This window comes from Podarcis erhardii (genome assembly GCF_964252035.2).
Source record: "Podarcis erhardii genome assembly, chromosome: 1".
In the NCBI taxonomy this organism is placed as follows: domain Eukaryota; kingdom Metazoa; phylum Chordata; class Lepidosauria; order Squamata; family Lacertidae; genus Podarcis; species Podarcis erhardii.
In genome coordinates, this window is record NC_138497.1 from 128,274,827 (window position 1) to 128,292,724 (window position 17,898).

General features: G+C 44.0%; 1 protein-coding gene across 2 annotated transcripts in view; it reads left to right on the forward strand.

The window, feature by feature from the left end:
- The window catches only part of SPATS2L (spermatogenesis associated serine rich 2 like), a 64,035-nt gene extending 47,020 nt beyond the window's left edge, over positions 1-17,015 (forward strand). The window contains exons 7-12 of one of the 2 annotated variants that reach the window (XM_081879175.1): positions 6,193-6,251; positions 7,619-7,728; positions 9,415-9,517; positions 10,277-10,503; positions 13,893-14,319; positions 16,424-17,015. In XM_081879175.1, coding sequence (XP_081735301.1) covers positions 6,193-6,251; positions 7,619-7,728; positions 9,415-9,517; positions 10,277-10,503; positions 13,893-14,291 — 898 coding nt within the window. In that variant the 3' untranslated portion in view covers positions 14,292-14,319; positions 16,424-17,015. Of the gene's footprint in view, positions 1-6,192; positions 6,252-7,618; positions 7,729-9,414; positions 9,518-10,276; positions 10,504-13,892; positions 15,260-16,423 lie in introns of those variants that run through there. The other variant, XM_081879176.1, reaches the window with a different exon arrangement.
- The last annotated feature ends 883 nt before the right edge of the window (positions 17,016-17,898 follow it).

Genomic DNA, 17,898 nt, shown 5'->3' on the forward strand with positions numbered 1-17,898 from the left:
TTCTGATCGGCAAGTCCTAGGCTCTGTGGTTTAACCCACAGCGCCACCCATGTCCCTAAAACAGAAGATAGGGAGGACTTATTTCCTAGCTTTAAAGGAGCCAGATATAATTTTTTTAAAAAGAGAGAGAGAGAGGAAATGTTGTCTAAATATAAAAGCATGCCAGGATGGACACACATATTTGCATGTGGTAGAGTTTTCACCGCACCTGCAAAACGGAAGCTGTCCCTCTGTTGTCACTGGATGATTGCATACAGATGTGATGCAGTTGTTTGTTCTGCTGACTAGTAGGACCCTCAGCGACTCGGTCAGAAGGACCAAGTGCGTTGTGTTTAGCGGTGAAAAGCCTCTTTGTAGCAGGGCTGCAGTGGGAAGAAGACATCACCCCTGCGGGGAGAGCAGGGGATCCAAGAGATCCGTTGCATGATCTGGAGTGGTCCCATTGGACACAGCAGGGCTTAGTTTCTGAGTTAATTGTGCACTCGCATGAGTGCATCAGCACAGCCCTGAGCTCACCTGCCCAGTACCTTTCAGGTAAACCACAGGAATCAGGAAGACAGTTCCGCCCCAAATTACTGCTTTGCTACCGATGAAAAGTAAACATCTGTTCCTAGGACCGTTTGGTCTGTCGTTTGCCACCGTTGCAAAGCAAACTGTGGGAAAGAAATTACCTAGATGTCATTGTGTTATGTGCAGAGCTGACCGGAGAAACAACTTGCCTCCTTTTGCCTCTCAAACGTTCCCATGCGCCAAATGGCTTAGGCCAAGCATTAAGTTCAGTGTATTTAAATATTTGGAAATGTGCAGATAGTACTTTCAGAGCTTCACCAGATGCTTTCAGGAAATTGTTTCCAGAGTAACACTGCGGGTGCGGGAGGGAGGCAGAAAGAGGAGTAATTCCAGACGTTATTACCAATCCTAAGAAAACTTGTATAGAACGAATCCACGAGCCATAAAAAGCAGGAAGTGGGTGGAAAGCCAAAGTCAGCACTGATAGAATTCTTTTACTTACATACAAGAGTCGAGGGGTGTGGCATTAGCTGTATAAACACCAGAACAGCTTAGTTCTGCTGGGTACGGAAAATGGGGTGGCTAATGTTTCCTTTCAGTCCAACATTGTGTTCAGGCTCTGTCTATATTAATAGCACATAGTGTCAGAGCGAAGACTAACTGGGCCATCAACAAACTTTGCAACAAACAAACATACAAGGGAAATTCTTCAAGCCTGAAAGGGCCTCTTGAGACACTTCTTGCTGTTTCTGATAGGGCAGAGGTCTGCAGTTGAGAAGTCAGGTCTGTAAGAAACTAATTTTGAGTTCAAGTCAGCTTCTAGAGCACACAGCTGCAATCTTTGCTACCTCACACCCCACCCTCTGCTTCTAGGTAAAGGTAAAGGGACCCCTGACCATTAGGTCCAGTCGCGGACGACTCTGGGGTTGCGGCGCTCATCTTGCTTTATTGGCCGAGGGAGCCAGTGTACAGCTTCCGGGTCATGTGGCCAGCATGACTAAGCCGCTTCTGGTGAACCAGAGCAGCACACGGAAACGCCGTTTACCTTCCCACCGGAGTGGTACCTATTTATCTACTTGCACGTTGAGGTGCTTTCAAACTGCTAGGTTGGCAGGAGCAAGGACTGAGCAACGGGAGCTCACCCCATCGCCGGGATTCGAACCGCCAACCTTCTGATCGTCAAGCCCTAGGCTCTGTGGTTTAACCTACAGCGCCACCCGCGTCCCTGCTTCTAGGTAGCAGCATCTTTTGCAGAATTTGATTTCTAGCCCACTGAATGCTGGCCTCTGGGTTTTCCCCAAACATTTCCCAGACATCTACTCTGGATAAACAACCAAAGATGGGTGAATACCCTTTTGTATGCTGCAGGCTTAGAACATTAAACTAAATCTTCCCAAAGTTCAGAGAGCTTGGGGAGAGCTCTGTGTAGGCATCCTGATTTCCTTCATGAATCCAGGTTATGCTCCTGCAAAACAAAAGTGTTCAGTATGTGTTTGGCCAACAGTTGCAAAGGTTAGGGTGAATAAACCCACTTTGCAAAATGTTGGATCCAATTATTTTTATTACAGAATAGAGTTTTTTGTTACAGTGTGTTCAGGTATTTATCCTAGAGAGTTTACTCTTGGACTTTGGCCCAGTTGCTTTATATTATATCACATGTTTCAATCTCTCCCCACCCCCCAGCAAGCTTAATTCTTGTATCCAGAATAAGAATGAAGCATAATCTGGTTTGTTATTCAAATCTTGTGCACAATGGATATAGCTGAAGTAATAATGGAACAGTGTTGTATTCCAGAGCATGGCAAAAATTATGTAATTTAATGGCTATCCTCCTGGGGTCCTAGCTGAATAGAGAGCCTGCCTACATGTTTCCACCCAGCCAGGCAGTGGTTCTATTCATCCGTCATTTGACAAAGCTTCTAATCGCTTTTCTAGATCTGCAATCCTGCATATATTTGCATTAAGCACCCAGGTAATTATTTTGTCTCTTGTTATGCACATTCCATTGAAGAGATGCACGGCTGGTACAGTTGAAGGGGCCTCTTTTTGTCTCATAAATGAACAAAAAGTAGTTTCACCATATTTAGGGTTTGACAATCAACTAATCTTGTTCCCTAAAAAATATTTCCAGTTCTAAGCATTCATCTAAACATAAACAATTACCGGCATTTTTATTAGTGCTTTACCCGAATTCCTTTTCTACACTCCATGCAAATGCAGCAGTTGTTGCAGCAGCAGTGAAAAGATCCTTTGGCCTTAACCTACAAATTTACATGTGGGCTGTGGGCTTTTGTTGATGTTTTTATCAGCATTTCTGGAAGTCCCCCCCCCCATGAACTACATAACTACTATGCCGTGGTGGTGCTGATGTTCCAAAGATTATCTGTGCAAGTGGATACACTCCTTCCTTTCCCCCCTCATTTCAGTTTGTTTTCATTTGTGTGGCTGCAGAAGCCAGCAGAACTCTAGAATGCAGAATTCCCACTAATAAAATTTCTCACTAGATGGGGGATTTGAAGCCGCAATGAAACCATTTATGTTGTTTACTCTAAAGCCCTTCAAGGCAGCCAACTTCCAATAACACTGTGAGCCAAGTTCTCCATATGGGGAAGGAGAGAGAGACATTTTTTTGGCCTTTTGGAAACAGCAGGAAGCCAGCCCGAATTAGCAATCGCCACACAAAACCTGGATCTTCTCTGAGATGATTTCATGCTATCTTTAGAGACCTTCCCAATCATGCATTGGCTGCTTAATTTGCCATGGGCAAGCACTCAACATACACTTCAGATTTCACAGTGCTGTCTCTTACTTCAAAGGACCATGTAACTTTGCCTGTGAGAAGTAAATCAGGGCAAAGGCAGAGACACATATCTAAAGAGAATTCACAGCAGATTTTTCCTGACATTGCAATGTTTGTGACAGACAGATATATCACGGATTCCATCATCAGTCCTGTCCCTTCTCACTATTTTCCTTTTCCTTCTGCCCTAATTTTTGCCCCCAGTTGTGCCACATGTACCTCTATCTGCTGATATGTTCATCCTTTATCTTTTAAATAAATAAATAAACAGCAGCATTTAAACACTGTTGCAGAACTGCTCTGGAGACTGAGCATTTAGGCGATTTCATGGGTGCAAACAGGTCAGTGCTACTCACGGCGAGCCCATGCTGCAAACTTGCAAAATCATGCGCCTCACCAGCAAACATTCCCACCCCCACTCCCCAAATCCAACAACCAGCTTGATGCTGGGGAGAAAGTTCGGGTTGATTTTGTTAAGTAGTGGGTGAACATATCAGACGACACAGCAATTCTTCAAAAAGCTCTTGTTTATTCACAGGCCAGAACTGAACTGAACTGAAGGGTTCAGCCAGCCTGCTTATATAGAGCTCCACTACAACGCAACAGTAACCACTTTCTGTAACTATCCAATCACTGAACGTCACTTTCAATCCCTTATTTGCATATGTGGACCTGTGTGAAAACTATCTACAGTATCCCCCTGCTGGCCCAGGGTGAGAACTTCAGTACATAACAGATTTGGTGAAAGTGCTTCCAAACTTTACCCACTACTGAACACTGGTATTATTTTACCCCATAAAAATGTGAGAATAGTTATTGGTCACTGTAAAAGCCTGGACAGTGTGTTTGGAGGTCCTGGGCTAACCAGACAACAAGGCCTCCCTCTTGGCCTCACTGATGTGGCCAAAGGAAAGCAGAGCAATATGTTTGGCACCAGCTTGGCTGCAGGAGTTGCTGGAAAGAGGCTACAAGGTGCCATCTATCCGTCTTAGAGACTGCACTCCGGATTTGTGTAGAATTTCCTCCTTAGCCTCCTCTTCTCCTGAAGATATCCTGCACAGCAGTGGAAGGAGGAGACTGACTGAACTGTGCTTTCTCTTGAGTAGGGAGGGACCACTGATTCAGCCCATCTGATCCCCGGTTCCCTGTAAATGCATACCCAACCCCAAAAGCTGCTATCTGAGCCCAGGCTGGTCTCCCCAGGCTCCGCATGAGCAAACATACCCCACCACGACGCATGATGTTAACACTGTATTGCACTGTACCACATTGTTCCTGTTATAAGAAAAAACTGCTCCTTCTTATAACAGTTCCCTAAAATCCCCTACACACACACACACACACACAAGTTGAAGAGCTGGGAGAAATTGCCACAGAGTTCCAAGTCAAACCCTTTGAAAATATATTAAATAGGAATTGGGGAGTGGAGGGAGGGAGAGAGAGACAATAGCTGCTCAGTATTGTAATGGTTTTGCAGTAATATCATCTCATACCATGCAGAAGGAAGATGGGGGTGTTTGTAACTGGGTCACTGGGATCCGTCATGGGCAAGTAACATGGGGGGGGGCACTTGGTGCTGTCCCAGCTGCCAGACCTCTTGATTTTTACAGATGTTCCTTCCTGATACTGGACCAACATTCTGACCAGCAGCACTTAGAGAATCTATGCATAGGGCGCCATCTGCTGGAGACTGCATCTCAGCTGTGCCCCAAACAGAATTGCTAAATCAAATCCAGACCACAGAAAAACGATTTTCCCAATAGGTGCAGGAGATAATATGCACTAATGCTAATTTGAGTCATGCTTGCAGAACCGGGGGGGGGGGGGGTAGGCAGCAAAATTGCACCACAGAAGAGAGAGGTATTGGCAGGCTCTGTGTAACCCCAAGTTTTGCAGATTCTCAAAAAAGCAAAGGTGCGGGAATAGAACGGCATTGCTGAAAAAGGAGGACAGAAGCAAACGCATATACAGCGTAGAATGAACTGTCTTATTGTCTGGATAGGCTGGTCTATATTGCACATTCCCCATGCGTAGAAACGTTCTTCAACTACCAAGACATGAAAGCACTGCAGGAGCTCAAATCTGTTGCTCCTTTACAAGAGAAGAATTCTAAGATGCTGCCCACAAGGAACATCTTTTGTCAAAATGCCTTGGGGGTTGCGCTGTGTTTAATGAGACTGTTTCCTACGCCTGTTCGGAACACCTCCTTTTGTGATGTGCCCTTTTGTGACATTTAGGCATTCTTAAAATAATTATTAGGTGAAGAAGCTGGTTAAAATTGACAGGTAAAGATAAAGGACCCCTGGGTGGTTAAGTCCAGTCAAAGGTGACTATGGGGTGTGCATAGTCCATGTTTATGATGATTTATATCCCTCCTTTAGATGGAATGATTCTCAAGGTTTAATGCAGAAACACACACACACCAATCCATATCCGTATCGCCTCCCTCTGAGCTAACCACACATTGGTTACAGCAGCCATAGCAGCAAAATATAACCAGTCCTGGCATGATGTGACTGTAGCTTGCTCCCTCTGGGCGGACTTTCCTGTGTGTTCAGTGATGCTTGCTTCTGAGTTGACATATGTAGGACTTGCATGGGAAACCTGGGGCAAAATACCATCACCACTAGCCAAATTGTGGCATTTGTAATCACTGTGTTCTGTTGGTAACAGCCAAGTAATTCTCTTAAGATAAATTGCACAGGCTTGAATTTCATAAAGTAGCGACATATGATGAATTACTATCACGGCACTCAGAAATTTGCCCATGCTTTATATCTTCCCAGAAATTGCTTATAATATATGCCCAAACTGCCAAGGTACTGTCCGTATGTCCTTCGAAAGAATATAATTATTTTAAATCTCATGTTTTTAATTTTCAGCATCATAGACAAAGAAGTCTCTTTAATGGCAGAAGTTGACAAAGTTAAAGAGGAAGCCAGTAAGTAAAGATGAAAGTAAATGGGAATATTGTATGCTTTGAAACAATTGGGAAGGGGTGTTTATAGCTGCTTTTGCAGAAATAAAAACAATCATTCATCTGTTCAGAAGCGGCATTGTGTGTTTCACCACATAAAGTTTTTGGATTGCAGGTAGAATTGCACCTAGGTTTTGTGCCAGATGTTCTGGCCTGAAATTGCACTTTTAAGAGTAATGAGGGTTGCTGTGCATCCAGCCATCATAAGGACACACATGGTTATTGGATTGAGAGTAAGGTTTGAAATGTTAACCACCCCCCTCTCCAAAAAAGCAAGTTTCTAACTATGAAAATAGGCTTTAATGGAATTGGGTGAATTCTCACAAGCCAAAAGCATGGGCAGAGAGGACTGGGATTTGTAGTGTTCAAAGCCAGGGTTGTCTTGCACACCTCTTTGCGTAAGATTGCACCCAGTCTCACACAAGTGGATTTGGGCCACCTTGCTCACACCACATCTTAGGTTTTTCCTGAGAGTGTTGTTGCCTCCAGAAGAGCTTTTTCAAGAACTGCCAGGTGCTGCAGTTGCCACAAGGAAAGCAAGTGACCGAGAAGTGGGCACTCCCAGCAACCTGTCAAAGTTGGCCGGTGAAGGGTGCAGAGATTGTGGATCTGGCCTGCAGGCAAAGTACAATTCCTGTTCTGACATTAAATCCACATTAAACTTTTGTTGGCATTTAAGGTGCTGGTTTTAACCTTTAAAGCACTATACGGCCTAGGACCCTCGTACCTACGGGACCGCCTCCCCTGGTATGTCCCACAGAGAAACTTACGGTCTTCAAACAAAAACATTCTGAAGGTCCCAGGCCACAGAGAGGTTAGGCTGGCCTCAACCAGAGCCAGGGCTTTTTCGGCTGTGGCTCCGATCTGGTGGAACGCTCTGTCACAAGAGACTAGGGCCCTGCGGGACTTGACATCTTTCCGCAGGGCCTGCAAGACAGAGCTGTTCCACCAGGCCTTTGGTCAGGGCACAGCCTGACTCCCTCCTTTGGCAATCTTCACAGAACTTTAGCCTAACGGTTGCCATCAATTTGATTTGAATTAATTTTATAATGAAATAATTTTAGAATGTTGTACTGTTTTATTGTTGTTAGCTGCCCTGAGCCCGGCTTCGGCTGGGGAGGGCGGGATATAAATAAAAATTGTTGTTGTTGTTGTTGTTGTTGTTGTTGTTGTTGTTGTTGTTGGCTTCGGCTGGGGAGGGCGGGATATAAATAAAAATTATTATTATTATTGTTGTTGTTGTTGTTGGCTTCGGCTGGGGAGGGCGGGATATAAATAAAAATTATTATTGTTGTTGTTGTTGTTGTTGTTATCACCTTCTTGTTTGGCAGTGGAAATCTTAACCGCTCGTCAGAAAAAAGCTGAAGAATTGAAGAGGTTAACAGATTTGGCTAGCCAAATGGCAGAGTCTCAGTTGGCTGAACTGAGGGCTGAAATTAAGGTTAGTCTGTGTGGTCGTTTCTTTTCAGGTCGTCCGTGCCTCCTTTCCTGTAGCATACGAACCAGACACACAATAATTCATTCCTCAAATACAGGGTGGGTGTTGTTTTTTTCCAAAACAAAGTGCGGATCTGACTTCCTAGGTAGGTCATAGAATCATAGACTTCCCAAGAGTCAAATCCAACCCCCTGCAATGCATTTGAATTTCACTTAAGGTCATGAAATTAAAAGGTTGGTCTCTATTGAACCCAGAGACAGTAAAAGAAAGATTTAAACTCTTCCTTCTGGTTTTTTGTCCTTAAAGAAATATTCCCTGAACCATGCATGTACTGCAGTAACTCTGTTGCAGTTCTTAACATTTTGTTTTATTCCCTACCGCAATTATGCCTCTGTCCCCAATTATGTATCTGTCCCCAGTTATGCTTTTTGCTGCTGTTTAGGTAAAGGTAAAGGGATCCCTGACCATTAGGTCCAGTCGTGGCCGACTCTGGGGTTGCTTCGCTCATCTCGCTTTATTGGCCAAGGGAGCCGACGTACAGCTTCCAGGTCACACAGCCAGCATGACTAAGCCGCTTCTGGCAAACCAGAGCAGCGCACGAAAACGCCGTTTACCTTCCCACCGGAGTGGTACCTATTTATCTACTTGCACTTTGACGTGCTTTCAAACTGCTAGGTTGGCAGGAGCAGGGACCGAGCAACGGGAGCTCACCCCGTCGTGGGGATTCGAACCGCCGACCTTCTGATCAGCAAGTCCTAGGCTCTGTGGTTTAACCCACAGCACCACCCACGTCCCTATGCTGCTGTTTACAGATTACCTATTGGAATTAGCATTGTTTTTATGCTGGCTATTGAAACATATGTGGATATGTATATAGATATAGAGAGATGCACACATTTTGATGTGTGTGTGTGAGCATGGAGTGCTAATCAAAACAAGGCATGTGGGGTGGGATTGCAGGATGATCACAGACGCTGGACATTGCTTGTGAACACATTAGTGATGAGCAACAACAAAAAACGCCATTCATAGTTTCCCTCCCAGTGTTGCGAAAGTTTTGGATATTATTTTGAGGTTTGTGCTCAACCTCCTCTGCGCTAGAGCACAGGATCATGCTTCAATCAGTGCCGGATTTATGTATAAGCTCAACAAGCTATAGCTTAGGGCCCCACTCTCTTGGGGGCCCCCAAAATATTTAAAGGGGGGAAAACCTGAATGTACATTTCCAAAATATAAGATAAAAAACGAATAAAATAAAACCTACATACAGCAACAGCGTTTTGTGTTGTGTAGGCTCCTATGATGTAAGTAATGGGCCGCTCCTGTTCCCCTGCTCCCTAAAATATCACATATAAAGGGCCCCATTACCTTCAGTAGCTTAGGGCCTCATCAAACCTAAATCCGGCCCTGCCTTCAATCCACTTTTTTTCTTTTAACAACTGAAAAGCATTTCCCAGATCATGAGATGGAAGGGTGTTGTTCTTTTCGTGCTGCATCAATAGGTGTGGGGACATTTCACAAAGCCTTAAATGTACCCCAACGCTTTAAGACTGCTCTCTAAAACGCTTGAGATTCAGCAGATGAGGCTTTAAAATTATTTTGTATTGGGCAGGCTTCTTTGACATCTCCTTTATTACCTGGTGCAGTTTATAACTTAAGTCATTTCCCCCCCCCCCCACTACCTTGCAGCATTTTGTAAGCGAACGTAAATATGATGAAGAATTGGGAAGATCTGCCCGCTTTTCCTGTGACATAGAACACCTGAAGACTGAGATTCTGCAGTGCGGAGAACGTAAGTCGTGGTGCTTCTGACGAAGCCTCGTGTAGTTTCTTGATTCCCTTGTACAGCTTGTACCTTTCTGACTGCATTTCTCCTTGGGAAGCTAGGTGGGCAAAGTGTGTGTGCACTGTAGTCTCTTCCTCATTCAACTATCCCACCTTTGAGCCAAATAGGCTTTCACAAGCTTCTGCCTTGATGGTTGGTCACTTGGCAAGGTAGAAGATCACTAGATGACCTGCTTCTAAAACGGATTGGATAATTCGAAAATATGATTGAAGGAATCCAGCTGTTCTTTTATTCTGTGCAGTGTACCTATTACAGAGGCTGGTAAACACCATGCCTGAATAACACAAAAAAATATGAACTTGTATTTAAGTCCAAATGAAACTGAACAGAGGAATATATGGTAAAAATTAAGTCCGAGGGCCAGCAGATGTTACTCACTACTGTTTTCTTGAAATAAATTCTCTAAATTGATTGAGATCTGACTTATTTGGCTTATATTTAAGAAACAAAACATTTAAAAGTGGGCCATGATGATATCTGTGCTGAAGTATCCAATTGGAATTGATAAAGCACAGTTAATGTGGTTTTAAGTGTTGTATTTAAATATATCCAAAACTTTACTCGGAAGATTATTTTTATTATCTTGGATGGCTGTTGGTTGCCAAATCACAGCACACAGCAACAAAAAAACGGACTCCTTTCTGCCCTCAGTTAAACTGTTTCCATTTTGTGATTGTGAGTGTTGGGCATTTTTCTTCCTTGTAGTTTCTCACCCAAAGAACAATTATTCCTCAAGAACGCCATCCGGCCCACTGCTGCAGTCGACATCTTTGCGCACAGCAACCAGCATACCAAGCACATACATCCAAAAATCTTCAAATCGAATTCATGCCAAGACTCCTGATGGCAAAGCAGCAACACCTAAAGTCTCCAGCCAAGTTAGCACAAACACCACAGAATCCTCTCCTCAGACAATTTCAACAAACAAACAGGTAAGGTACAGAAAATAATAGTGGCTTTCAATCCCTACCAATATCTCGTATCTTGTTTTTGTTTTAAGAAAAAACCAAAATGTTTCTCAAAGTATGTAATTTATTATCCACTACCCTCAACTTCCCTGGAATCAGAAACTCAGTAATATCAAGCTATCTCCTACTTTCACAGTCCTGCACTGGGTAGAAACAGGTATTGGTAAAACCTATTTGGTGTTTCGCAACTTTCTGACTAGTTGCAGGACCTTAGCCAGACTGTAATGGTTCTAGGGGTTGCTCGTGCGTAAGCCGGTGCAAACACCTGGCTGGGTTGCCTGAGTGAACCTTTTCTGTCCGGACAGCCACTCACCCGTGGCTGCCTCAGTCGCTGGCAGAATCCGTCAGTGGGTGTTTCTTAAACTTCTTCCAGCAAAGAAGCTCTTTGACACCTAGTCTCCTCCTACTCTCTCTGCGTGAAAGCCTTCTGCACAAGGAGGGCGTAGGCAGCGGAGGACCTCTACTCTCCCCGCTGGTCCCCGGCAAGGAGTCATGGGACCACCTCGCCGCTTCCCCCATCTGCCCCCCTTCTCCACTGGTGCTACGCTGATTCTCTTCCCCAGAAGATGGGCTGCCTCTCCCAATCCCGGGACGCTCTCTGGAATCTCTCTGGATTTTGCTCTCTCCCTCCAGCACTGATGGCAGTTCCCTGACACAGACCTAGCAGAGTACACGCTGAATCCACGGAAGCAATTGGCAACTTGGCTGCAGACAGGATGGACGAAGCAGGAACTAGGAACTTGTAGTTAGGTGTTTATTATATACAGTGGACTATTTACAGGAAGAACACGGATCTTATGTTAGCTCTCTCTGACACGACTCACAACTCCTACACTGACACAGAACTCTGAACTCACGAACTCCAAACTCTGAACTACCAGTTAGTAAAGGTGAAGGGGCCCCTGACCATTAGGTCCAGTCGTGGCCGACTCTGGGCTTGTGGCACTCATCTCGCTTCATTGGCCGAGGGAGCCGGCGTACAGCTTCCGGGTCATGTGGCCAGCATGACTAAGCCGCTTCTGGCGAACCAGAGCCGCGCACAGAAATGCCGTTTACCTTCCTGCCGGAGCGGTACCTATTTATCTACTTGCACTTTGACGTGCTTTCGAACTGCTAGGTTGGCAGGAGCAGGGACCGAACAATGGGAGCTCACCCCGTTGCGGGGATTTGAATCGCCAACCTTCTGATCGGCAAGACCTAGGCTCTGTGGTTTAACCCACAGCACCACCCATGTCCCTTCCATTAATTATCACTCCTTTGAGAGAGCTTGACCAATCAGGGAGCGGTCTCTATGTCTCTGCTATCACCAGGCAGACTTACTCCTTCAGATTGCCTTCTGGCTGTCTGCCAAACCTTAATTGACTCTGTGTGAGTAGCTGCACATACACAGTTTCTCAACAACAGGGACGTGGGTGGCGCTGTGGTCTAAACCACTGAGTCTCTTGGGCTTGCTGATCAGAAGGTCAGCGGTTCGAATCCCTGCGTTTCCCCATGCCCTCTGGTTTCCGTCATGGTGTTTCGTTGTGCCAGAAGCAGTTTAGTCATGCTGGCCACATGACCTGGAAGCTGTCTGTGGACAAATGCTGGCTCCCTCGGCCTGAAAGTGAGATGAGCATTGTAACCCCATTGTCGCCTTTGACTGGACTTAACCGTCCAGGGGTCCTTTACCTTTTTTATTTTTACCTTACCTAGAAATGCTCTCCTTCTATTCCTGCAGCACAACACCCACTAGAATTAATTTGATTTGGTTTTGCAACTTGTTGTTTAGTCATGTCTGACTCTTCGTGACCCCATGGACCAGAGCACGTCAGGCACTCCTGTCTTCCACTGCCTCCCGCAGTTTGGACTAACTCATGCTGGTAGCTTCGAGAACACTGTCCAACCATCTCGTCCTCTGTCGTCCCCTTCTCCTTGTGCCCTCCATCTTTCCCAACATCAGGGTTTTTTCCAGGGAGTCTTCTCTTCTCATGAGGTGGCCAAAGTATTGGAGCCTCAGCTTCAGGATCTGTCCTTCCAGTGAGCACTCATGGCTGATTTCCTTCAGAATGGAGAGGTTTGATCTTCTTGCAGTCCATGGGACTCTCAAGAGTCTCCTCCAGCACCAGAATTCAAAAGCATCAATTCTTTGGGGATCAGCCTTCTGTATGGTCCAGCTCGCACTTCCATACATCACTACTGGGAAAACCATACCTTTAACTATATGGACCTTTGTTAGCAAGGTGATGTCTGTTTTTTAAGATTGCAAATTGTACTCTTGATTACCGTATTTCAGAGAAAGGACCTTGTAATGTTGTTGTTGTCATTGCTGTTGTGAACAGGAAAGCACCAACCAAACACTTTGGAGAAGGCATGGCAGCTCTTTATCCCCTTTCAACATGGTCCAGTAGTCAGCACAACAAATAGGTCCTCCAGAAAATTATAAGCACACTATAAGCACACAATGAAGAGGCTTTCATACTAATTCTCCTTATTCCCCTCTTGCCACAATTCACCACCTTAATCTCAGGTATCCCTCCTTCTTGGTTCTGCCAATCACATTCCTGTGCTCTCTGAGTGTCTCCTGCAGTGTCTCCTTTGTTGTTCTCCAATCTCCTCTTTGTTTGGATGCAGAGGCAGCGAGAAAGCGTCAGACACCCAAACGCCACAGTGCTCTTCTTCCAGCCTGCCCATGTTTAATTGCACACAGGCCACAGTGGCCAGCAGTGGTCTTGATCCCAAACTGTATGTTTAATAAGTATGCGTGGAGGTGTAATAATATTATTAATAAGAATCTATTATTTATACCCTGCCCATCTGACTGGGTTGCCCCAGCCACTCTGGGTGGCTCCCAACAGAATATTAAAAACACGATAAAATATCAGACATTAAAAACTTCCCTAAACAGGGCTGCCTTCAGATGTCTTCTAAAAGTCAGATAGTTGTTTATTTCCTTGACATCTGATGGGATGGCGTTTCACAGGGCTGGCGCCACTACCGAGAAGGCCCTCTGCCTGGTTCCCTGTAACCTCACTTCTCACAGGGAGGGAGCCGCCAGAAGGCCCTCAGAGCTGGACCTCAGTGTCCGGGCTGAACGATGGGGGTAGAGATGCTCCTTCAGGTATACAGGTATAATGAGAATGATTTCACAAAAAATGGCCATTGGAAAGATGCAACCACATCCATTGGCAGAGAAGTTTTTTTAAAAAGTGCAACTGGTGTGGCTGTGCTGCAGGGGGTGCCACAACATTGCTGTAGAATGGAGCACAAGGAGGGAGGAACCGCACGCCATATTTTAGCATTGCACAGGGCATCGCTGAAGCTTGAAAGCCCAAAATCCACCATTGCCATAACCCATTCGTTTTGTTCCTTGACAGAATGCAGCTTCTAGCCACAGGCGGAGATTTCACACGCAGTATCATGGAATTCGGCTCAATGGACCGCTTAAGTCTCCAAGTGCCATTAACGAGTCAGATCAGAACAGCTTGAAAGGCAGCTCTCGGCAGGAATACAGAAGACAGCACCATAATAGTTTCCGGTCAAAAAACAAAGGCACTTTTAAAACCCAAGAGCATTCTGCAGCAGCAAAAAACATGGAAACTCTAACGTATCCAGAGAAAACAAGACGAAAGCATCCTATGCCAGGCCCCACAGAGCAAAGGCCTTTATGCAGCAATATTACAAGGGTTTCTCAGTGCAACTTACGTCCTGCAAGAATAGAAACCTCCACAGAGGCCCCTGTCCTTTCAGTGCCAGCTGTGACACTGGTGGCGTGAGGATTGGAAAGACAGACGACTAGCAAATGTAATGCATTTTCATATTTAAGTTTCTCACTAAAGGTGCTTTCTTTTTATTCCAAATACTGTACACACACAAAAAAAGCTACAATTGTGGTAAATTGAACTTACTGGGGGTTTTCTAAACCACAGTAATCTGCCATATCTCATTTCATACTATAAAGGCTTTGCTCAATATACTCGATATTGTTTTTTCTCATAACAATGCAGCTTTTAGCTAGCCAGTGCCTAGTAAAACAATGAAATTGTTGTTAAAAATAAATGGCAGGAGGATGTTAATATAGATAATGTGTTTGTTACTGTCCAAAAGGTTGGTATTAGGGTAATCCTGGCATTCCTATTGTTGGTCTGCAATCAAGATACTTGTGTTCATATAAAATTGCTCTTAACTATTTCCATTTTATATGGACCCCAAATTGTTTGTGCGGAACGAACCTCGTGGTTCAGTTTGATGTAACCGAATTTCATAGCCTGAATGATTGTCAAGATGAGTCCAAAATACTAGCTAACAAACGGCATATTAATATTTTTCTGTGCTGTGCCACTTGTACAAGATTGGGTAAGATATAAATTTTGAACTGAAAAAGTAAGAGTAAGTTTTCCAGCTTCTTAAATCCTTTTCAATTATCTTTGCAGACTAAAAATCAGACATGTTTCAGTATGAGATTCTTTAATTTTCTTGTTCATCGCTGTAGACATCCCTTCCTTATTTAAGCCACAAACCTGTACGGAGTTGTATGCACTTGATTTCTTTGGGTTTCAACTGTTTATTGAATTATGGCCTGTGTGTCTTGAAATCTTACAGGATACCGTGTATATCATACCTGAGCACATGCAAAATCCCAGGCTTATATTTTAAAACAAGCTCACAGCTTTAAATAGCCCAAGACTGTACTTCGGAAAAATTATTCCCCCTTTTTATTAAAAAAACAAACAATTTTACAAAATGCAGTGTTTTATTTTGCAACAACCAAACCATCTGGATTCTGTTGTTACCTTATTACCTTTTCCCCAAATCAGCCATTTCTAATGATGAAAAGGAAGATGTCTGGCTCACTGTTCTATGACAGGGGTCCACAAATGTTGGCCTGCATTAGTAACCAGCTAGTATTTGTAGAGGGACGCAGGTGGCGCTGTGGGTTAAACCACAGAGCCTAGGACTTGCCAATCAGAAGGTTAGCGGTTCGAATCCCCGTGATGGGATGAGCTCCCGTTGCTCGGTCCCTGCTCCTGCCAACCTAGCAGTTCGAAAGCACATCAAAGTGCAAGTAGATAAATAGGTACCGCTCCGGTGGGAAGGTAAACGGCATTTCCGTGCGCTGCTCTGGTTCACAAGAAGCGGCTTAGTCATGCTGGTCACATGACCCGGAAGCTGTACGCCAGCTCCCTTGGCCAATAAAGCGAGTTGAGTGTCACAACCCCAGAGTTGGCCACGACTGGACCCGATGGTCAGGGGTCCCTTTACCTAGTATTTGTAGCTTTCCATGCTTTCTTCCCAAGTTGTCCTGCATTTTACCTTTTAAAATCCTAATGCAAAGTGAAAGATTCCTCTTCTTCCCTAAATCCTGTTCATTCAGCTGATAATATTTTTTTAGGGGGGTGGAGCAGGGAGAGGACGTACTGTCACTAGAAAAGGTGTTGCACTATTCCGCACCCACCTTTGGAACATGAGCCTCTGAAATGAAGGCAATTTCCGTTTTCCATTTTTTAAGCTTCTGCATCTGCCTCCATTCGTTGGAGTCACCCAAGCTTTATCACTGAAAAAATAACTCAGCAACAACTTGCCATAAAGACAGCAAGTGGTAATGGAAGGAGACGGGGTCGAACACTGTAGTCATGAAGTTAATAATGAGTTGTCACCAATTTGAGGAAAATCAACGTGCTGGCAGTTCTTCATCCCTCAGTGGGCTATGGCTGTAGTGGATCCAAGCTTGCTGAGAAATGCTCTGCCATCATTGGTCCATGCGTCAGAGACTGGAAGTACCATGGAAGTACAGTACTGAGCACATGCCATTTGACATACTCCTGAAAAGTCTTATCATCGATCAACCACTTCTATTAGATCTGGAAATAAAATCTGAGCATTATTCTTTTTCTGCCTTGCATGACAGGGAATGTCTTACTTGGTTGGGAAGCAAATGGCCCTGCTTAGGAAGAGGAGATCTACTGACCCTTCCAAGTTCCAAATGATAGTCAGGGGGTAAGTCCAAAATGGCAAGCAGTAAAGATTCAATAAAGACACCCCCACATTCCCTCCCTTTGGAGAATCCGACAAATTCTTAACATTATGTTTTCACTTAATTTATGACAGCTTTTCATCTCCCCAGATTCATTGTTCGAAATGTCATGCTATGGATTCTAAAACAATCATGTGCTTGTCATATGAATTTATCATTCGTTATCACATTCCACCCTACAGCTATTTTAATGAAAGCCATATGAACAGCATCTCCTAAGGACAGTTAACAGGCTGACTAACCCATGCTCTGTCACATGCAAATGATTTTGTCATACTGAATTTTACATCTGGACTCCTTGTATTGCCATCCTCTCAAGTGGGGGGGCCAGGATTACTCCACCGTGTTTCTCATATAAGAGACTAGAAAGAGAAGTCAACTTTGACTGGGTGTCCTGCGTTCTTTTCCCTTACCTATCTAGTTCTACTGCCACCTCTAGGTATAAATGGTATTTTTTAAAATGTCATTTTAGGCTCAGAATGCACTTTTGTAATAAATAATCATTAAGTAAAGTCATATGATAGATTATGTGAAATGTAGCAGTACTTATAAAAGTATTATAGCGGAAAGAACACGGCCCACCAAATATTAGAGCAGGCCTAAAAGTTCTTTTGGGAAGAAAGGCAATAAATTTAATAAATAAAACAAAGGACAAAGCTTTGTTCTACAACTCTTGATTTCTGTTAGTTAATGTTCTCTTTTAGTTAACATAAGTTTATTGCTTTTGTAGAAGTGTTTTTTTTACCAAGCTTTGCAGAAACATGTTTCTTGTGACGTCATTGACAAAAGTATTATCATTAATAAGATCCACTTAAAACGGATTTTAATGTTACAAATGAGGTCAGAGCACTCAATTCAAATCAAACCAAACACTAAGCACTAGAAGACTGATGAGCTACTCTCAATCAAGTTAATGGCTCAATACAAATTTAATCACATTGCCAGGGTTCAGCATTTTCCAATTTGTGAAAGTTAATTTCTCCTGCTACTGTAGATAAGTTTTCTTAACACAGATTTTTAACAATTAATATAAAAAAACCCCAGCAGGCATACTCTCATCTGACTGAATGCACTGATTTCAAACCAGAATGCATGGCACAAAACTTCAAGTTGATTTTACTAATGTAGCAGCTCCTGATTTGTCAATAATCTTTACATGTTGAACTTGCAAGGAATGGCTACGTTATTATCCCCGTATCACAGGTGGAGTACTAAGGATGAGAGAAGAGTGGGATTTCAAACCAGACACCATGGTTCATAGCTCTGAGCTCCTAATCTAAACCAAAACATTGGTCATAACTTAGTATTACAAATACAAGCTACACCAAGCCCTGGGGTGACGCATTCCT